The sequence below is a fragment of the Thunnus thynnus genome, chromosome 2 (genome assembly GCF_963924715.1).
Source record: "Thunnus thynnus chromosome 2, fThuThy2.1, whole genome shotgun sequence".
Classification (NCBI taxonomy): Eukaryota; Metazoa; Chordata; class Actinopteri; order Scombriformes; family Scombridae; genus Thunnus; species Thunnus thynnus.
In genome coordinates this window covers 20661977-20684018 of record NC_089518.1, presented here as the reverse complement: position 1 = coordinate 20684018, position 22042 = coordinate 20661977, and the positions used below count along the sequence as shown (strand labels likewise).

At 39.4% G+C, this 22042-nt stretch overlaps 3 protein-coding genes across 6 annotated transcripts; all 3 read left to right on the top strand.

Moving 5' to 3' along the window:
- The first annotated feature begins 58 nt into the window (after positions 1–58).
- Positions 59–9581, top strand: gal3st1a (galactose-3-O-sulfotransferase 1a). Of its 3 annotated transcripts, none has more exons than XM_067609260.1 (3): positions 59–1687; positions 4398–4548; positions 5703–9581. In XM_067609260.1, exons 1-3 carry the CDS (start codon positions 1678–1680, stop codon positions 6838–6840), a joined length of 1299 nt encoding a protein of 432 aa, XP_067465361.1. In that variant the 5' UTR covers positions 59–1677; the 3' UTR covers positions 6841–9581. The 3 variants fall into 3 exon arrangements, with proteins under 3 accessions (XP_067465361.1, XP_067465353.1, XP_067465344.1); XM_067609252.1 differs by lacking the exon at positions 59–1687 and adding an exon at positions 2847–4127; XM_067609243.1 differs by lacking the exon at positions 59–1687 and having other exon boundaries at positions 4143–4548.
- A 1406-nt stretch (positions 9582–10987) lies between these two features.
- Positions 10988–18914, top strand: lztr1 (leucine zipper like post translational regulator 1). Of its 2 annotated transcripts, none has more exons than XM_067609220.1 (19): positions 10988–11582; positions 12136–12198; positions 12275–12331; positions 12423–12502; positions 12600–12708; positions 13154–13237; positions 13332–13389; positions 13489–13628; positions 13716–13917; positions 14292–14402; positions 14557–14649; positions 14778–14873; positions 15169–15355; positions 15445–15614; positions 15833–16116; positions 16556–16705; positions 17290–17395; positions 17520–17600; positions 18040–18914. In XM_067609220.1, the coding sequence occupies exons 1-19, from the start codon at positions 11431–11433 to the stop codon at positions 18154–18156; spliced, it is 2340 nt and encodes a 779-aa protein (XP_067465321.1). In that variant the 5' UTR covers positions 10988–11430; the 3' UTR covers positions 18157–18914. The 2 variants fall into 2 exon arrangements, with proteins under 2 accessions (XP_067465321.1, XP_067465314.1); XM_067609213.1 differs by having other exon boundaries at positions 15166–15355.
- Positions 18915–20196: 1282 nt separating this feature from the next.
- cldn26 (claudin 26) lies at positions 20197–20998 on the top strand. The gene has a single exon (XM_067576465.1). It carries the CDS (start codon positions 20325–20327, stop codon positions 20979–20981), a length of 657 nt encoding a protein of 218 aa, XP_067432566.1. The 5' UTR covers positions 20197–20324; the 3' UTR covers positions 20982–20998.
- The last annotated feature ends 1044 nt before the right edge of the window (positions 20999–22042 follow it).

Here is a 22042-nt window from a genome sequence, read left to right as displayed (position 1 = left end):
TTAGTTAGTAGTTTGTTGCTCCGTGTTTCTTCACACTGCAACACTGGGTGGCATATGTAAGAATGTTTATTTATGCTACAACTAAGGTCATAATGGCAGATGAACTGCCTTTGTGTCACTTCCTACGGCTGTGTATGAATCAGAAGGGTTTAAATCTGTCTCTACACCAAGAGTCTACATCTGTGCAGAGGCTGAAGCTACTGTGATGCTGTTGGCGTGGCGTCTTGACTTGATTGGTTCACACACGGGCAGTAGGCGCCGATGACGAAGGAGCATAAGCCCCTCTGCCCTCTGAGACGCTGCTGTGATCTCGGTGGGCCAAAGGCCAGGCCAGTCATGCCCCGCACTCAATCTCCTCATTCAGTTTGTGGCACTCCCTGCCTCCTCTTACCCCCCTCCCCTCTCACCCTGATCTGCATTCCACGCATGCCCACCCAGTCCGGGTCTCAGCCTGGCACTCTGGGTGCCTGCAGGCAGAGGCACGCCCTGCCGCTCAACAAAAGCAGCAGTGTCGTGCCTGAGCATGACGAGTGTAGGATGAGCAGCATGCATCCAGTGCCCCTTCCAGGACCAGCCATAGTGCTGGAGAGAGATAGACCTCACGCACTGTACTGTGCTGGATGAGGCGTTATGACCACATATTGCTACATCCTGGCACGCAGAGCCAAATAGACTCGTCACTCACGGTTGAATGTTCATTTTATTCTCTATTGAAACGTCTGCTGTCTTGCACAAGAGGTTGTATTGATAATGGTAGTTTCACACGCCAAAGATTCAGTGTCTATGATCTATCAATATTTTATATGCACCAGAGTGAAAAATATAGTTTTTTATGCATTTAATATTGCTCAAGAGGGAACAATATGAATCCTTTTATAACTTTTGTTTTTTTTAAGCACATGCTCTTTGTGGTGATTTGAGATCAGGTTACCCTGACCCTTCATCTAAATAATTGTTTAATCTGTGGTCCAGAATTAAATTACACTCTATGTACATTTCTGCTATTGCAGGTGTAGACGCAGCTTGCTAAATAAGCATATCAAACAATACAGACAGAACAGTCTTGATCAAGTGGTACAACTATAGCCTTTGTGCTTTTGGCTTTCTGTATTCCTTTTATGCTGCTTTCCACCCCTCCTATCAGCTTGCAGCTCAGACTCCAGTGTCTGCACTCAATAGCCCTCTGTATGTAGACACAGAATAGGGACTATACAGCCTCTCCTCCCTCCCTTCCCCTCCCCTCCACCCCCTCCACCCTCCCCTCCTCTTTTACACTCACTGGACAAGTGCACGTCCCCTGACAGAGACCCTGACGTCACAGGTGGCTAGATGAGCCTCCCTGCAGTGCTTTACTCAGTGAGATCAGTTTTGGAATTGAAAGTTAAGGGGAGAGGCGGCGTGGGGCATCAGGTGTGCATGCAGAGGCATCAGGTGTGCGCGCAGAGGCACAGAGGGAAAGAGGAGAAGAGGAACAGCGACCAGATGAGTGAGCTCTGTCGGACTGAACATGTGATAAGGGGAGCGCGGGACTGTGCTGGGTCTGTGACACTATGTGTATGTTAAGATCAGATATAAGAACAGGGGAATCAACTTGTTTGAGTCATCTGGAGCTGGATGGAAAGGCAGAAAACTACACAGCTGGACAAGAAACACTTTGATTAGTTTCTCTTTGGATTCATGTATGAAGGTAAGGTATCATTCATCGGTCTTTTGATTGAAATAAATTAATCTTGTGCTTTGTAATGTTAATAATGGTATGTTTTTATTATATGATTTTAAGAAATCAGATAGTTTAGACATTATTATAATTGACAGCACCATGAAATGCTGCTCAGGAAAAAAACATTCCAACAATGTTTACTGTTAAAACAATACTAGTCTTTATACTACTGTATTATAACATGCAATATCACTGCTTTTATAAGTCTGTCTGGGTTTGGTATGCAGCTACACTAAGCTCAGGGTAAACATTTTCAGCCTAAGTTTGAGCTGTAACATTCATGCTGAGTTGGTGAGATAAGGAAAATGGATAAAGTTGTACTAGTATGAATTCTACAACGACACCTTTTAGGGATAACTTGAGCAAACAATAAAATCAACTAGCCCTGTAAATAGCATCGCCGTGTATCCATCCTAAAGGATCTCAGGTTTGGAGGTTAATGCAGGCATATGTCTGAGGAAAAGAGGAGATAATGTCACTAACAATAACATTTCAACCCAAACTAACCTCAAATATCTCCTCTCTGTCTTCTCTCTACCATCTGAAGCTACTCTGATGGCAGAAAGAAAGCTCTCTCACATGGCTTCATAATAGCCCCTTCATTGAGTCCACACAAAGAGCAGAAATAGCCCTTTTAGCTGTGGAGAGTAATGTTTGTACAATGATACACTGCTAAAACTGGACCTAAAGTGTAACTGTACAGACTCATACAACAGTAACCCAAGTTGATAAAAGGCCTAAGAAATCCAGCCATAACCCAGAGCTGGACTAATTCCAAATATGAATAATAAATAATACACTGGACAGTAAAAAGGACAGCCGTCCTGTCAGAAAAGGTTTTAGAAATTGATTTTTCATGAGGTTGAAAGGCTGTAATGGTTTAACTTCAGTATGCATCCACTAAAACTCTGGTGTGTGATTTACAAACATGATGCTGGTCAAAAATATTGGTACTTCAGTGATTAACCCAAAGAGAAAAGGAGGGAAGAGTTGTTCAAAACCATAATATTGAATGAAAGTCCCATCCTGTGCAGCTGAAAAGTGCTCATAGTTGGATTTGACTTTCTGTTTCAGTGATGGTATCACAACCTCAGCCACATATAACGGACACCTATAAATTTGGCTTTCAAACAATTGAAACACTGATAACACCCCTACCATACATTTGCATCTTAGAAGCAGTCACAGTTCAAAATGTCACATCAGATGAAGTCCAGCATTGTCAAAAAGTCTAAAACTTTCTGGAGAGTCTCAATCCACAAAGTGTTGAGCAGCGATATAGTTAATTTTAGCCTGAAAAGATGTGATTTTAACTCATAAATTTGTTGTTTCCTGCTACAATAGGGCACTGGGGGAGGGTCCTCTCACGGTGAGGGCAGCTCAGAATGTTTTTGCAGATAGAAAATGGGGATTAAAATGTGGGGAAAACTCAACTGATCTACTGATAATGCTGCAGATCAGTATCGCCTAAAAATGTGGAGAGAAAAACAGAAGGCTTGATTAATTTTCCCCCCAATTTTTGAGTAATTTATTTGAAATATATGATGATAAACTCACAAAAAGCAGTAAAAGCTGACAGATTGCCCTAATTATGTAAACATCTCCCCAAATCCTGCTCTGTACCGAGGTCACATTGGGTCACATAATGCTTGAAATTCCAGGTGGTGAGTGTCACTTTGCTACTTGCGTAGCTGAGTCAGCAGGTGGCTCGTCTTACCGCAGTCTGCAGGGGAGAAAGCAATATCACTTTCCACTGGAATGCATTATTTATTTTATGGAACAGGTGAGAAACACAGCGTTGGTCATTTCAAGACAAGGTATGTCATTTAGTGGCTCACCATACAATTTTAACTACACACTGTGTGTTTATGACGCGGACAGCCAATTGAAATAAGGTTAACTGTGCAAAATACAGAGGGATTATAGCTCTCTGTAGGTAAATATTATTCAGCACCTTAAATTATGGTCCACCTGGTGACAATACTGTCGTCTATACGGCTGCCATTATAAAATCACTTCAAGCTGTCTCACCAAAATGACAATGAAAACTCTCAACATTTCCTTCCCTCTCTGTCAGAGTGTTATCATTGAGTCATGCATGTACAATTAAAAAGGGAAAGTCATTTGAATTCAATCTGTAGTTTGTGTTTAATAAAAAGCATCCCAACTAAAGCTACAGGTGGGGGATGCAAGTACATGGAGACCAAAAATATAATATGAACCAATAAAAAGAGCCCTGCATTAAATACTGCAGAAATACTGACATCACCATGCAGTTGAATCAAAATCTCTGTGTCCCAGTTTAGTTTTAAAAACTAACACGATAAGGTTCTATGTTTTCGCAACAGTGATCTATTGCATCGGATGTGTTATCGTGTCCTCCCCTGTGGAAACCAGAGAACAGATGGTAATCTCTAGAGACTTTTTACACTTTAATTTAGTTCAAAGTAACCATCCGTCCAACTAAATAACATAAAGTGTCATAATTGTGCTCACAAAGCTTGCCTCCAGTTTTCTAATTAGCAGAGAAATCTCTAGAAGCTGTTAAAACATAATAAATTCAGGTTTTTCTGGTATATATTTACCCTGTCATGTCTGGGCAGCTATAACAGGTAGGAAAACCTAACCATGATGATAAAGATGATAATGATGGTGGTCTTTTTTTTTTTTTTTAAAGGTAATCCTTGTTTCTGCTGGACCATGACTGGCAAGCAAGGGAGGCACTGGAGGTCCATGTGCAAAAGCCTGGTCCTGGGTATCCTCCTGACCAGCTGCATGATCCTGCTTTACTGCCTCTCTACTCCACCGGTCCACTTCAGTCTGCCTGAGTAAGACTCGTCACATTGGTGTTCATGCAGTCTGTGGAAAACAACATCATATTAACACACATACATGTTCATAGCTCACATCACATTTTGTTAGCAATTCATCTAAAACAAAGAATACACTCTATGGAAAATATAAGTACAGTAGTTATAGTAGTAGTAGTTAGTATATTGTACTTTTTACTCAACTACATTTATTTAACAGCTATATGAGTTTATGGATTTAAAAAAAACATACGATTAGCTAATAAAATACAATGCTTTTTAAATTAGTGATTCCCAACCTATGAGTCACTGTATCACCAAAGAGAGATTTCCACTCTAAACTTCTCAGATGGTTTCAGTTAAATAACAGTTTGAAGCCGAAAGAGATCAAATAATCTAATATGTCACAAAAAAGCAAAGATTAAATCCGGAGGTCTGGAAAAATAACATAAATTTGCGTAGCAGAACTTTGTTTTTCCTTCATTCCAACCCTCAATATTCATCTCACGACCCCTTAGATTTATACTGTGACCCTTTGAGGGGGCCCGACCCCTAGGTTGGGAACAACTGGACCAGACTTACTAACTGTATTAAAACTAGCTCCACTTTAACCAGCTACAACAGTAAAATGCCACTCAAATACTGCACTTCAGTACAATTTTGAGGTACTTTACTTGACTACTTCCATTTAATGCTACTTTATACTTCAACTCAACTACATTTCAAAGGAAAATATTGTATTTACTGCTTACTTTACTCCACTGCATTTATTTAACCAATATATTTACTGCTTTGAAAATCAAGATTTTATACACATAACATATAGTCAGCTTATAAAATGTGCTGCTTTGTTATAGATTAAACTACCAAAAATGAATAAAGTACTTAAAATTAGCCACATCTCATGCTACTTACACCTTAATGCATCAGTAATATTCAGTTTTTTTTACATCTTAGTGCCATAATACTTTTGTACTTCTACTTGGGAGAAATAGGAGTAATATTACTTTTTATATTTTAGGTAGTAGGACACTGAACTTTTACTTGTAATTGTTTTGTTGGTACTTTTACTTGCCTACAAGGATCTGAAAGCTTCTTCCACATTTGCTGGATTACTTTGGGGTTATTTGTTGAAATAACCTTTTATTTATTGATTGTTTTTCTCCCCGTAGAGTTCCAGTGCCTTACTCCTGTGCCCACCGTCCATCCCAGCTCCACACCAAACCAACCACAAACAGCTCACAACAGACCTGCACTCCTAAAGTGGATATCATGTTCATGAAGACCCACAAGACGGCCAGCAGCACCTTCCTCAACATCCTTTTCCGCTTCGGAGAGAAGCACCAGCTCAAATTTGCCTTCCCTGACAGCAGGAATGACTTCCTCTATCCCTCTGTTTTCCAGCGCTCCCAGGTTAAAGACTACAGACCTGGGATGTGCTTCAATATTATCTGTAATCACATGCGCTTCAATGCACTCGAAGTGGCCAAATTGCTCCCTGTGGATACTTCCTACATCACTATTCTGCGAGATCCTGCGGAGCTTTTTGAGTCATCCTTCCACTACTTTGGCCGGCTGGTGCCTTTCACCTGGAAAATACCAGGAGATGACAAGCTGACTGAGTTTCTACATGACCCCGATTACTACTTTGATCCGGAGGGCTTCAACTCTTTCTACCTCAAGAATCTGCTGTTCTTCGACTTTGGACAGGACAACACTCTGGAGCTGGATGATCCTCGGGTGGAAGAGGGAATCAAGTTCATCACTGACCGTTTTCAGCTGGTCATGCTGGTGGAATACTTTGAGGAATCACTCATCCTGCTCAAGGATGCTCTCTGCTGGGAGATGGATGACCTGCTCTTCTTCAAGCTCAACGCCCGCAAGGGATCCACTGTATCTAAACTTACCCCAGAACTGAGGGCCAGGGCCCTTGAGTGGAATGCTATTGACTGGAAGCTATACCGGCATTTCAACCAGACCTTCTGGAGGAAAGTGGACGCATACGGACAGAGGCGTATGGCTGAGGATGTGGCGGAGCTCAGGAGGAGGAATGCGGAGATGGCAGCCATCTGCATTGAGGGGGGTCACGCTGTGGAAGCTGGCAGCATCCAAGAGACAGCCATGCAGCCCTGGCAGCCCATCGGAGAGAAGTCCATAATGGGCTACAACCTGAAGAAGAATGTGGACAAGGTACATCAGAAGTTGTGTCGTAAGATGTTGATGCCAGAGCTTCAGTACTTAACAGAGCTTGGGGTTAACCTGTGGATCACCAAGCTGTGGGGCCATGTCCGGGATATTATTAACTGGTGACTAAGCATGTGAGCAAGAGGGGCCAATTCAACTCTGAAAGACTGTAATAAGAGTAGAGAAATGTAGAGTGAGAGGTTAGAGGTTTCTGTCACATTTCAATCTTGTGACCTGTCTAATTTTTAAAAAATGTATCCGCATTGACTTGTTTGCATTTCAAATGTCTGTGCGCTGTAATGTCTCTGATGGGTGCTTGAGAAAAAAAAAAAGCTGACCTCACAATCTACAAATACTGAACCAGTTTACTACACATAGCTGAGGCCTAGTATTGTTCTCTATGTTTTATCAAACATTAAAATATTCTTATCATCAGATTTGAGTTTGTTCTAATGGAGAAGTTCAGTGAACAATGGAGTTTAGGACTAATTTTACATGTCCTTTGATGGAATAAAGACCAAACGTTGCCATCCCTGCCAAACTTTTAAGATTGGTCAAAGACACGGATAAAATACTTCACTTATAACTTTAAAGTTCTAAGTGTCTAAAACCCCTCTGAGGGGTAAAATACAGATGTGAAAATTGTGAATGTAAGTATTACATCCCACTTTACTGTCTATGGAGGACAAAATCAGCCATAATTTACGAAATAGATAAGAAAATTCAAAGCTTTTTAAAGGGTATGGTCACAGTTTTTCAAGTGTATCTTAAAACAACAGTCAGGTGTCCATATGAACACTAAAAGAGGTTTTCCTCACTGTAATCATTCCTGGAAAATACTGTTCATACTGACTATTAAAAGATCCTCTTCAAATGCGCTTTCAATGTAAGTAATGGGGGCAAAAATCCACAGTGTGTCCACAGTCATTTTGTGCAAAAATGCATTTAAAAGTTTATCTGAAGCTTATATGAGGCTTCAGTAGTCTGACTTATTCATAGCAAGTGGATATCTGCCACATTTACAGTCTTTTTAGCATCTCATTCCCTCTTTGTGTTTCCTCAGACAGTGTTTCTCTGTTGTGGAAGTATAGTAACAAAAAGAGGAACTTTGGCACTAAAAAGACTGTAAAGTTGAAAGATATGTGCTTGATTTGACTCATTTTGACAGCTGAAGCTTCATATTGGCTTCAGATTTTAAATACATCTTTGCACAGAGGGAGGACTGTGGATTTTGGCACCCGTCACTTACATTGTAAGTGCATTATGAAGGATCTTTTAAAGGTCAGTATGAACAGGAGGAAAGATTACAGCAAGAAAAACCTATTTCAAGGTTCATTTGGGCACCTGACCGTTGAAACAACAGACAGACTTGAAAAATTGTGAACCTGTCCTTTAATGGTGGCAGTCATAGCACAGGTGCAACTGATAACATTAACAATCACTCTCTTCCAGAGCCCCAGAACTGATACATCTAAATGAAATGTAGCCATGATTAATGTTATTAATCGCACCTGTGCTTTTCCTGCTGTGAAATCTTAAAATGTCTGTCATGAAAAAGACTTTTGAATACAATGAAAATAAAATGCAAAGGTATTAATAAATTAAAAATGAATATAATTCAATAGATATGAGCACTATGCAATCAAGAACAAAACTATTTCTTTTTTCATTTACTTTCTTTATCTGTTAATATATTTATGTATGTTTTCTGCTGCCTTATATAACATGCAGTCTCCTGATACACATTGTTAATCCTTATAGCACTCTTGCCAAGTGTCTTGGCAGGTACATTGATGATGTGGTAGCACTTTGTTGCATAGTGAGCCAAAAAAAATTTTCATTGTCAGCCAAGTAAGGTGAATCTTATTTAGCAAGTCTCTATGACAATGACCAACAGTGTTAAATACCACCTACATGTGTTTGCACAGCCTTGTAATCACTGCCTGCAAAAGGTAAAGGGAATTAAATTGAGAAATACATATTTTTCCTTGTTAATACATTGTATCACTCATTATTTATTTATTATTTCTATACATGTAATATTTTGTTTCAAGTGTTTTGTATCTATTAACGTATATTTAGTATTGATTCATTTATCTATAATTGACTGACTTTGTCCTCCATACACCTCCCCGTATTTGACAATATATGATAATCTTTCTATGTTTATCCTTAAAATAAAGTGAAAATTACATGTAATATTGCATGTATTAAGTGTTTTGTCTGATTCATAAAGCTGACAGCTTTCTCTCGATCTGTGACTATTTGTTTCATCCTTATTATGTTTCTTGGTACATACAGTAAGCAGAAAGATTGTTCAGTTTATTGTGTATGAATGTATATGACATCCAAACATCTTTGAATAAGTTGAAATTGAAATTATGGACCAAGATAAAGCACCAGTATATGTGAGTAAGTAAACCAGTGTTGTAGTGGCTGTTTGAATGAGCAAATGTACGAGGATTGTCCTCTTGAAATTTGTTTGGGATGCAGATGATACACCAAAGTGGCAAATCAGCAGGCCCCCGCCGACACATTTAAGTATTTTTTCTGTTCATCAGTGTTAGAAATATCCTAATTTCATCTACTGTGATTCACTGTTGTAAAAATAAAACATGAAAAATTCAAGGACGGGTGAATATTTCTTTATAAACTGTATTATTTCAACAGTTTAACACTATTAACTGAGAGGAGACAAATTAGATTTTGCTTTATTTGGCCAAGTTATTCATATAAATACCAAGAAGCTGTGTGAAGGAGGCCATATGCCAGCAATGAAGTTAAACTTCATCAAAGTAAAATCAATATTTTTCACAGCAGACATTTTGACTTAGTAGGAAAAACACAGGATTTACTTATAACATTGTTCTATTCAATTATATTCAATTCAAATGTGCCAGAAAGCCAAGATAGTGTGACAGTAATCCAGCATGTCAGGATCCTGAAACCGAAATGAAATTCAACCATCATTGGTTTTAATTGATTTTTTTAAATTTACGCCTGTGCTTCTCCAGCTGTGACATGTCAAAATGACCTCTGTGAAAAAGGCACAAATGGGGCTTCATAAGTATATCCTCACTAGTTTGTTTAGATATCTTCTTCCACAGCGGAAATTTTGACTTGTCATAACAGGTAAAGCACAGGTGGAACTAATAACGTTAACGATGGCCAAGTTCAATTTATGTCTTGTAAGTCAAGCCAGTGAATCAGCATGCACAATACGAGGCTTTGGAATCTGATCACTGCATGCGGACATTAATAATGTCATTGGTTAAACCTGTGCTTTTCTCTCTATGACATGTCAAAATGTCTGTTGTGAATAAAGTCTATTGATGTTGCATGCCAGTGATTTGTATGCAGAAAACATATGAAAATTACAGGAGGCAACAATAAGCCAATGGAAACAGTATAACTTATAGAAAGACAGAGGCTGTAATAAAATAAATAATAGTGAATAGTGGTTCCTGAAGGTCCCTTTTAATATTAAAAGACATTGTTTGCTATTTGTCTGACAGGAGCTTTAGTGATTTTCTCACGAAATTTGGGCTCTCAGAGAAGGAGTCAGAAGGTGAGCTGCCCTCTTCACCTGCAGGGACATGCAGACATTTTTAGTGTGCAACAATACATTATATCTCTTTAATATGTACACTTATGAATGTGCATGAACACGCACAGACACACACACACATACACCGTATGGTACCTGGATGGTAAATATTACCTGGATGAAAAGCTGATCAGAAGAAGGCTGCAGTACATGTTCAAAATTAGAAAGTTTTTCTATTGAGACACATAAGACTAATGACATAAAGAATTTAACAGTTGTAAAAATTAGCTTTTTTGTTGTTTGACAAATAATTTACGGATGCTTGACAGAGCCATTATTAATAAGAACAACTTTTGTGATTTTGTGAATCAAACAATCTTTCTATAGGCCTATGTAGAGCTGCAGCATATACCAACATTAATTAAAAACTTATTACCATAAACAACGGCTGACTTGACACTTACTGTAGAAAAAAAGAAGTACTAACTCATGATTTTAGACAGCTCAGGACTGTATGATCCTGTATGATGGGCTAAATTTAATTCTTTATCAACATTTTTTATTGCTGACCTTTATGACTCTTTACTAAGCTTTACTAACATTTGTCACATTTTAAATTCATAGACCTGCTGTATATACAGCCAATAGTTTTGAGGGTTAAATGCATAATTAGTAATAATAATCATTAATTAATAATGAACTATTATGTCCTTTTGTATCTCTTTACATGACAGGAAGTGTCTGTCAGTCGGGGGTGTGACTGGACGGCTGCTCCTGTTTTGCTAGTTTAGTTTTCACGTTTAACATCTTGTTGTACTTCCACTGAATTACGCGGAACATATCAGCTGAAGAATTGAACCGGATGAAGCAGATATTACAGGATATCGTCTATTATTTGTTTTATTCACTGTAGCTGTTTAGCAGCTTAGCAGTAGGACAGCACTGGCTAGTTAGCAAGCATTAGCTATGCGGCTAACTGTAGCTTTTAGCGTCGCCAGTCGCTAGCTGACTAATCCTCTGACCTAAATAATGCTCTAACGTAAATAAATTAGACTTTTGTTGTATCTGTTCCAGTGATAGCAGTGTCATACAGATAAATGAGCATTTAAACGATGGCGTTAGATGAATGGCCCTGAGAAGAAGTGCATCAGCTGGATGAGTTAGCAACAATGTCCTGTAAATCTACTAAAGTGGCTCCAAGTGTTGACTTCGACCACAGTTGCTCCGACAGTGTGGAATATTTGACACTTAATTTCGGCCCATTTGAGACTGTTCATCGTTGGAGAAGACTCCCTCCCTGTGACGAGTTTGTTGGTGCAAGGTAACGTGCTGACAGATGATGATAGCAGCAGCTTTAGCTAACTAGTTAAAGGACGAGTTCACAGTTTTTCAAGTCTGTCTTAAAACAACAGTCAACAAATCCCCAAATGAACATTGAAATAGATTTTTTTTTCTTGCTGTAATCATTCCTCCTGTTCATACTGACCATTAGAAGATCCCTTCATAATGCACTTACAATGTAAGTGATGGGGAACAAAATCCACAAGCTTCCTTTTGTGCAAAAATGTATTTAAAAGTTTATCTGAAGCTTCAGCCGTCCAAATGAGTCAAATCAAGTAGATATCTTTCAACGTTACAGTCTTTTTAGTGCCAGCTTAAGCTTCATATCAGCTGTGGATTTTGGCCTCCATCACTTACATTGAAAGCACATATGAAGGAGATATTTTAATAGCCAGTATGGACAGGGAGGAAAACCTCTTTCAGTGGTCATATGGACACCTGAATGTTGTTTTAAGACAGACTTGAAAAATTGTGAATCTGTCCTTTTAAACCTGGATGTTTATTCACCCTGACCTTCATTTGGTTTTATTCAGGCGCAGCAAGCACACTGTTGTGGCGTACAGGGATGCCATATACGTGTTTGGGGGAGACAATGGGTAAGTGGTACTCAGACAGGCATTTTTCTTCATACTTGTCCACAACATACATATGTTAAAATCTGTTGTCCAACAGGAAGAACATGTTGAATGACTTGCTCCGCTTTGATGTGAAGGACTGCTCATGGTGTCGGTAAGATTGCAGCAACACACTATGCCCTATAAATTATAGACATATAAGCTGCACAATTTGACCGAATCCCTGGTTATAATATATTTTACAGAGCCTTCACCACTGGAACTCCACCTGCTCCCAGATATCACCACTCGGCTGTTGTTTATGGCAGCAGCATGTTTGTTTTTGGTAAGCTTATGTTCTTCATAATCAAATACCATGTTTTCTACACATTTCAAACCCATGTAATATTGATGATGTAATGTGTGACTTGAATCTATTTCAGGGGGCTACACTGGAGACATCTACTCAAACTCAAACTTGAAAAACAAAAATGATCTTTTCGAGTACAAGTTTGCAACAGGACAGTGGACTGAATGGAAAGTGGAGGGGAGGTAATGTATTTCTGAAGTTGTTGTTGCCACTTGTTTCAAAGCCACTGAAGGGTCCAAACAAATATGGGACATATTTTGTGTTTATTTTGAATATTAACATAAAGTGCATGAATAAAATATCAGTTATATAAAAAATAAATCTTATTTGTAGTTCAAAAAGTAGTTTAACCATCTTTTTAGATTACTTTGAGGGACTCTGGTGAATGATCTGCACCTCATTTTCTATTTTTCCTCATGTTTGTGTCTGTCAGTTTTTATTGTGGAATCTGAAATGTCCTTGTTGCAAGATGATCTTGCAGTGACTAATGTTTTCTTGCAAATGGAAACACATTTAATTGGTTGTTTGGGCCATAAAATCCATACGGAAATTTCTTTTTTTGGCGGAAATCAATAAAACGGAAAACAATGAGCTCATCAGTTAATCAGTCCTTCGTCTCTGTTTTAGTTTGCCAGTGGCTCGGTCTGCACACGGGGCCACAGTCTACAGTGATAAACTCTGGATATTTGCTGGCTATGATGGGAATGCCAGGTATGTTTGATTTTGTTCTTTAACTCATCCACACTTTGGGTTTTTTTTGTGTGTGTGTATGTGTAATATTTATGGATATTTTCCCCATGTGTAGGCTGAATGACATGTGGACCATCAGTCTGCAGGATCGAGAACACGCGTGTTGGGAGGAGGCCAGTATAATAACTTTTTTATATATACAACATTGAGAGTAGAACACACACAAACACTGTACGTAATAACATCTCAGTTTCTGGCTTTGTGTCCATCAGATCGATCAGAGCGGTGAGATTCCTCCATCTTGCTGCAACTTCCCTGTAGCCGTATGCAGGGACAAGATGTTTGTGTTTTCTGGTCAGAGTGGAGCCAAGATCACCAACAACCTCTTCCAGTTCGAGTTCAAAGGCCACATGTGAGCAAACTCCTTTGCATGTGCCTGTGACTCGCAGTCACTATTCCAGTAGTTGCAAATGTAAGATCCTGTTCTCCATCTTCTCAGGTGGACACGCATCCCCACTGAACATTTACTGCGAGGCTCCCCTCCCCCTCCCCAGAGACGATACGGCCACACGATGGTCGCCTTCGACCGCCATCTGTACGTGTTTGGAGGTGCTGCTGATAACACTCTACCCAACGAGCTGCACTGCTATGATGTGGACTCTCAGACCTGGGAGGTGATCCAACCCAGCCTGGACAGTGAGGTACGAACCCAGTGGATTTACAAAGTACTGTGTCAAGACATAAAGGTAGTGGCTGCTTGATTCAGAAATATATTTGGTTGATCATCTAAATGATAAACAGGAATATATTAGTTATGTGTTTAACATCCGTTTAGCACTTCCTGTATCTTTGAGGTCACAAAAAATGTTTGTGTTTCTTAAAACATTACTGGAAATAAAAATCAGTTTGTTTTCCTTTTCATTTTTAGTTTAGCTACTTTTAATTGAAACTGTAGAGGACATGCTGCATCTTTTTGTTAAAAGTTACATAAATTGTATAGAAATTCAGATTATAATAATCAATAACAGTCTCCCTACACTTTTTAAATGCTGAATTTCTTCTGTCTCTGCCTCAGATGCCCAGCGGGAGACTCTTCCATGCTGCTGCTGTGATTCAAGATGCCATGTACATCTTTGGAGGGACTGTGGACAACAATGTACGCAGTGGGGAGATGTACAGATTCCAGGTTGGCATCTTTATGTTTTATTGGTCAGAAGCCTCTCCCACCAAAAGAAAACATGATGAATTTGCAGTACTTGAAGCATCAAGCATTCTCTGAGAGAAGTTATAATTAGTTACTCCTTGAACTCTTAACAATATTTGTTTTCTTCTTCTTGCAGTTCTCATGCTATCCAAAGTGTACTCTCCATGAAGACTACGGCAAACTGTGGGAGAACCGTCAGTTCTGTGATGTGGAGTTTATTCTGGGAGAGGCGAGTTTCATATCTGAATGTGATACTGGAGTCTAAGAATCTTTACTGAGAAAAAAGTACAAGGTGTCATAAACATTATCCAAATAACTATTTTCTTCCATCTGTCTGACTCTGTGTGTTATGTACAGAGGGAGGAGAGAGTCTTGGGCCATATTGCCATAGTGACTGCAAGATGCCAGTGGCTGCGGAAGAAAATCCTGCAGGCTCGGGATAGACAGCGACAGGTCAGAGCCATGCAGCAAGTACTCTTCATTTCCTGTCAGACAGAATTTGATTAAGAAAAATCAGGAAGAGGCTTTTGTATTTCATTTCACTCAACTATCAGACTGGAAGACCAGAAAAAAACTAATTCAAACTTCAATCTTGTAGATAGAATAGAAAATCAACATGAACTACTATTAAAACAATATATATATTCAAAGAAACACTTTTAACAGGGGGACGTCACGGCTATAGATGAACCTCTGCTGAGACGTGAACAGAAAATGTTACATAATCTGCTGTGTCTGTGTGCAGAAGACTAAACAGGAGAGCAGTGAGGAAAGTGACGAGGGGGCGACTGGAGGACCGAGGGATATCCCAGGAGGCAACAGGCCTTCAGGCACACAGCCGATGTTAGAGGTCTCAATCAGGGAAGCGGAGGCCCAGCCCTTTGAAGTCTTAATGCAGTTCCTGTACACAGACAAGATCCAGTACCCGCGCAGAGGTAGCTCTCTTCATATGTTTCTCTGTCTCTGGATCTTTTAATAAATCATAAGAAGAGACAAAATGTTTTTTTCTTGTCTTTCTACACAGGTCATGTCCAGGATGTTCTCCTAATCATGGATGTATACAAACTGGCTCTTAGTTTTAAGCTTTCCCGCTTGGAGCAGCTGTGCGTGCAGTACATTGAGGCATCTGTCGACCTGCAGAACGTTCTCAGTGTTTGTGAAAATGCCAACAAGCTGCAACTGGACCAGCTGAAGGTACGTCCGAATAACTGCTGCAACACAAAACCTGCTGCAAGTGTGTTTTTACTGACCTCTAGTGGTTGAAGTCTTCAGTACAACAAATTTAAAACTCAACAAAATCGGTCAGTTAAAAATGTTTGTAGCTTTGTGTGAAGTTACTTTTTAAGTTGCAAAGGAAACAGAAATAATCATTTATTCTGTCAGTGACACCCAAAATTGATTTCTTCCTCCAGGAACATTGCCTTAATTTTGTGGTGAAGGAGTCACACTTCAACCAGGTGATCATGACAAAGGAGTTTGAACATCTGTCCACCCCGCTGATTGTGGAGATCGTGCGGCGAAAGCAGCAGCCTCCCCCCAGGTTGTACTCTGACCAGCCTGTGGACATCGGGACGTCCCTGGTGCAGGACATGAAGGCTTACCTGGAGGGAGGCGGCCTGGAGTTCTGCGACATTATTCTGCTGTTAGACGGACACCCGCGACCTGCTCATAAAGCCATACTGGCAGCTCGATCCAGGTAGAGACCCAGCAGTACCAAATTTATCCTTTTTAAAGTATTAGTTTTTTTTTTGCACATATAGCCACTGTAGCAATTCAAAAAAAAATTTAAAAACTTTTTACTTTCAAAAGAGAAAAATTTCATTCTTAATTATCAATTCTGTTTAACTTGTACTAGCAAAAATGTGCTCTTAAGATTTTAATGAGACATTTTAAGGCATTTTCAGAAATTTTGAAAAATTTGAACAATTAGATAAAACAGTTTGTATAATAGTATATTATGTGCCAGTACATTTACGTAAATTTACATTTATTTAGGTGTTAAGAGCAGTTTGCATAAAATATATAATGGTTTCCTTTTGCAAAATTTAGAAATGTGCTACAATTCCAGAAAGGTTATTAATTATTATCATTGTATTTACAGAGACATTTGTAACTTGTACTCTTTGACTCCTCAGTTACTTCGAGGCGATGTTCCGCTCCTTCATGCCTGAAGACGGTCAAGTAAACATCTCCATTGGTGAGATGGTTCCAAGTAAGCAGGCGTTTGAGTCCATGCTGCGTTATATCTACTACGGGGACGTCAACATGCCTCCAGAGGATTCACTGTATCCTTCTCAAACTCAAACCACTTTTTGCCTTTTTAAAAGATTTGATTTGTTTAGTTTTTATTTCTGCAGAGAAGTTGGGGGATTTTGTAGTATTTCAGTGGACTCTGTAAAGTGCTGCAAGTGGACCAATAAACAGGATGTTTGGATTTAAGTGTAAAATTAAAATATGGCAGAAAGCAGTTATGTTTTTATTAAAATAGATGCTTGAGATTTGGTAAGGGTTTGGCATGGTTAAGATTTAGGTCAAAATGACTTCATTGGGATCCATAAAAAGCTGCAGTCAGCGGCTAGTGGACATTATTGGAACTGCATCGTAAGGTGCTTCTTCTTTTAACTTTCAACAGTTGAGATATAACACAGGGAATAAAATATAGCTTTAAATAGTTTTATTAGCATTAATCCATTATAATGTTATATTTTTGATGTGTATGTTAAGTTAAAAAGTTGCATATAAATTAATATGATTAAATGAGCAAATATATATAATTCACATTTAAGTGAAAAGTTTAAAGTGACTGCCGCGATGGTCAAAACTCAATGATGAATCCTGTTTTTCTTTCCCTTGACCTTTTGATGAACAGCTATCTCTTTGCTGCACCATATTATTACGGGTTTTCAAATAACAGGCTGCAGGCTTACTGCAAGCAGAATCTGGAGATGAACGTCACTGTGGAGAATGTCCTGCAGGTATTTATGTTTTCAGCCATGTGGGAGCAGTGACCTAATTTGACAGTGCTGCCCCATGCTTGAAGAATTTCTTTATGCGGTGAGAATCCCTTTTTTCCACCTTGATGTTTTGTCCCCTCTTCAGATTCTGGAGGCGGCTGATAAGACCCAGGCTCTGGACATGAAGAAGCACTGCCTCCACATTATTGTCCACCAGTTCATCAAGGTGGGTGGGCTCGTATCCGGAGCCCTGGGGGTTTGCTGCCCACTCACTGCAGCTGAGCTAACCCTGTAGTCCCGTCTTCTTTGCGGGAGACCGACACCTTTTGGCCTCCTAGTGGATCACCCTCTATCCTCTACGTAGAGGGGAGGCCGGCTGTACAAGCACCTCATCACATTACGATGAGGGTCATAGTGCCACTCTGATTATTGTTTGTTATTCAAAGACACAGTGAAGCGCTCAATCCTCACCCTTCTTCACAGAGAGTTAGCTCTGTTGTTAATGTTTTCCTTAAGCTTCTTTCTGTTTTATTTTTTTGAGCATGAGCAAATCAAGTGCTGCTTATTCCTCATTTTACTCTGTTTGACTCACTGTCTTGTATTAATTTCTGGCTCATTTATTTTTTCTTTTTTTTCTTTTTTTTTGCTCTCCTCCCCTTCCGAAGGTATCCAAGCTTCCCAACCTGCGGTCTCTCAGCCAGCTGCTGCTGTTGGACATCATTGAGTCTCTAGCTACACACATATCAGACAAACAGTGTGCCGAGATGGGCTCCGACATTTAGGATGACGTGGAGAACCGGGCTCTTCTCTCCTCTCACAGAAGCCATACATCTCTGCTCCACCTACTTGTATTCATTCCCTCCTCCCCACACACAGTACTTCTCTTTATGTTGGACCTTGCACGTCTCAACACCCATAGACTCCTTTTTTTATTCCTGCAGTATCAAATTTTTGTTTGTCACTCTGCATCTAAATGAGGAGTGAAATCAGTGAAGAAACCAGATTCTAGCTCAGTTAGGATTGTTTACTGTGTTTTTTTTGTCATGTATTTATTTTGTATATGCATAACAAAACTTTTGCAAGGTTTTATTCTGCTCAGTATTGATGCTGCATTTTTTTATAGACATGCAGTTTACTGTAATAATTCATACTTGTGACACTATAGAAATGTCAGCTGTCTAGTTTTTAGACGTCTCCTCGAATACATTCACGGTCGTCTACAGTAAATGTAACTTAATCAAAGTATCTGTATTCATCACTCATATTATTCTCAGCTCTGACACAGTTAACAAGCCTGGATTAAATTAAACAAATCGATATTATTACGAAAAACACCATGTATGTCATGTCTGTCATAAAGCTATTTGTTCTGTTTAATGTCATTGTCATAAACACGGTACCATAAATAACAGACATAAACTCTCTATATATCTGTACAATATAGCAATGTATAATTAGTGACATCAGTATGCTGTTAATAAATATTTACCCACGTGGGTTTCATGTACTTAAAGCCTTAATAAATCTTCATATAAAGTGAGTCATGTTGAACTGAGTTTTTATTGTTCTCTCTCCACAGTGAGCGCTAGTCACTCTTATTTGTTTGGAAAACTTACATTTGTACATAATTTAAATGCACAATGATGATAAATCTCAGAAAATCTGGATGCTGTAAAGTTGCAATAAGCTTAAATACAGTGTTTTAAATATCTAAAATTCAGGAGTGACAGTTTCTGCTGTAAGTTTTGATAACTAAAGTGGGATATTCACAAATATTGTTTTATATTGAACTGAACAAATGTTTAATTCTTATCCAGACTCTCGTCATAAACTAAAGCCCCTGTGACCCATATACTACCTGACAAAACTGAAGGTCAATCCTTGACCTTTTGTAAAATTACCCACGCCATCAGGGGTTTCAGTTTCCGCAGATCTCTGGTGATAAGCTCAGACAATGCTCCTTGGTTTGACAAGGTGAACTCCTTCAGCTTCTGTAAGGTTTTAACAAAATATGTTAATATTTACTTTATATGTGGAACAAGTGGGTTCAATTTTAATAAACTAATTGGTTAAATAGTTAAATTTTATTAATAACACAGTTGCTTAAAAACTTTATACCGTAATTAAACCCATAGCTACGACTCAAATAAATGACAAGATTGCTGGGAAGGACTCAAGCTTTTTGACATTTGTTTCTTTATTAAAAATAAAAAAGAAGCTGACCTAAATGCTGAGATTGAATTTTCTGTTCACTGCCAAGTTGTACTCTAAGATCTGCAGAGAGCCACAGTGGAATTCACAAAGTGTTGTAAGTACTGTTGCAGTGAGCACAAAGTGCTATTCATAGTCCAGATACTTGAGACGCTTGGCAAATCAAAAGCTCCTCCCTCGATTTCCTTAGAGTGTATAAATGACTCGACTAAAACAATGCCTCATCAGTGAGTCACATCAGTGACACTTGTGAAATGTTTCATCTGAAATAATTACAACTTTAAAAGATGGACTGAATATCACAGCTGCACAGGAACAGGCTATTATAGTCATCCCTTGGGTATCTTTTAATTATTCTTTGTTTTTTTTGTATGTTCCCCTGTGCACAGCTTGCTCATGTTTCATTCATTTAAGTCTACTTGTGCACTCACAGCCCAGAATCCCATTGGACATACTGGGTTTCATCTAAAAAGAGTGTTCATTGTTCGCTGCGATATTGAACACTGGAACAAAACAGTATGTCTGTTGTCATGCCACGGTCCTGGATTATCTCCCACTTATCTGGTGCTTTTTTATTAAGGATCCTGAATAAGTGGGCTGGCCGGGTCGGTCCTGCTACCTCAGCAGGTGGGACGGCTTCAGAGCCACTCTGGATCTCCTGACCTGTTCCTCAGACCTGCAGGGCTGAGCAGAGGCTGCAGCACAGAGTGTGTATGTGTGTCATCAACAGAGGCAGAAGATGGTTTTTCTGACAACTAAAATGATGCAGAGGACTGCTGTCTTTGTGACGTTCGGGGGTTTGGTCACCTCTTTGGTCACCACCTTCCTCCCACTGTGGAAGACAATGAACTCTGACCTGAACGAAGTGGAGAACTGGTATTCTGGACTGTGGCACACCTGCCTCTACACTGAGGAGGTGGGAGTGCAGTGCAAGGCCTATGAGTCTGTCCTGGGACTGCCTATGGACCTGCAGATCTCCAGGGTGCTCATGTCAGTGTCCTTAGGCACCGGAGGTTTAGCTTTGCTGGTTGCCTTTCCGGGACTGGAGGGGGTTGAGATGTGTTTGGGCCAACCTCACCTGAGGAGAGGGCTCCTCATCCTCGCCGGGGTGCTGTCCTGGGTGTCAGGGCTCACTACTCTGGCTCCTGTCTCTATTGTGGCCTATACGACTGTGGTTGACTTCTGGAACGAGGGTTTTCCTGATGTGATGCCACGCTGGGAGTATGGAGAGGCGATGTTCTCTGGATGGTTTGGAGGGTTGGCACTGATCATCGGAGGGACCCTCTTCTTTGTTGCTGTGTGCATGGGAGACTTCGACCAGCAGCCACCAAGTGTGCCGAACAGCCCGCAGGTGAAGCACAGGACGCAGCACTACCTGAAGACTGAGGTTTTATAAATCTCTTATTGTAAAATGTGTCTTACCTGCACATATATGTACTTGATATGGAAGCCTGTCAGCCTGCGGACTTGAGTGATGAGATCAGCAAATTACATGTGAAATATTTCAGTAGCTCTATTTGTGTCACACTGATGAACAAGAACAACAAATTTCTGACTAAAGTAACTTGAAAGCTACATGGCTCTTTGTGTTTTATTTGTTAATTTATAAGTCAGTTTTCTTACCAAAAGTATCAAATACCGTTCTGTAATTTGTATTCATTAACTATAGAGATTGTCCACATCAGGTGATGCAACTGTGATGAGTGGAAAAGCTTTCGCAAACTATTAAAATAATGTGAGACAATGACTCATAAGCAACTTCAGTCATTCATTTTTCAGATTCCTTAAAAATCTATAATAGAAGTCTGACTGAAATATAAATAGAAACACCACAACAGAATAATAATAGGTGAAAGATAACCTTAACTAACTTAATATTTAGCTGAGACTGTTGAAGATTCTACAGGTGCAAAAAGCAAACCTTGACTTAAACAATAATCTCGGATCCAAACTGAAGGACTGACTCCCAAATTGATTGACAGGTGTTTTAATATAACAGACACCAGACAACGATTAAATCAAAGTTATTCATGCTTTCTGAAAAGTCAGTGTACCAGAGTAACGTAATCTGTGAACATTACAGTTGTGGTTGAATTTCTGTTGAATTTGGACTTTATAGTGTCGTTTGAAGAGTAAGATTTCAAACTTTCAACACAGTAGCTACTAATTAAATGTGCTAGATGGTGGAAGTAAAGTCATAAGTACCATATTATGGTAGGGTCTCTGAGCCCACTGTCAGGGAAGAAGTGAATAGTTTGATAAGAGTTTCATTCCAGTGCTGCAGCTATTGTGTGTTGAATTTAGTTTAGGGGAGGGACTGGACACCACCAGGTTGTCTTAGTCTTTAACAGACAATTTGGCTTTGGTACACTGCTGTACAATGTGATGATTACAATAGATTTGGATACTTTTAGTCCTATTTTTTGATGCTCATTTTCTTAGCTGATGCTTAGATCT

Coding starts and splice junctions, on each gene's coding strand:
- gal3st1a (XM_067609243.1), top strand. CDS start 4,349: ATGATGATAAAGATGATAATGATGGTGGTCTTTTTTTTTTTTTTTAAA. Junction 4,549..5,702: donor GTCCACTTCAGTCTGCCTGA/GTAAGACTCGTC, acceptor TTCTCCCCGTAG/AGTTCCAGTGCCTTACTCCT.
- lztr1 (XM_067609213.1), top strand. CDS start 11,431: ATGTCCTGTAAATCTACTAAAGTGGCTCCAAGTGTTGACTTCGACCAC. Junction 14,403..14,556: donor GGGAGATGTACAGATTCCAG/GTTGGCATCTTT, acceptor TTCTTCTTGCAG/TTCTCATGCTATCCAAAGTG. Junction 16,117..16,555: donor ATACTGGCAGCTCGATCCAG/GTAGAGACCCAG, acceptor TTGACTCCTCAG/TTACTTCGAGGCGATGTTCC.
- cldn26 (XM_067576465.1), top strand. CDS start 20,325: ATGGTTTTTCTGACAACTAAAATGATGCAGAGGACTGCTGTCTTTGTG.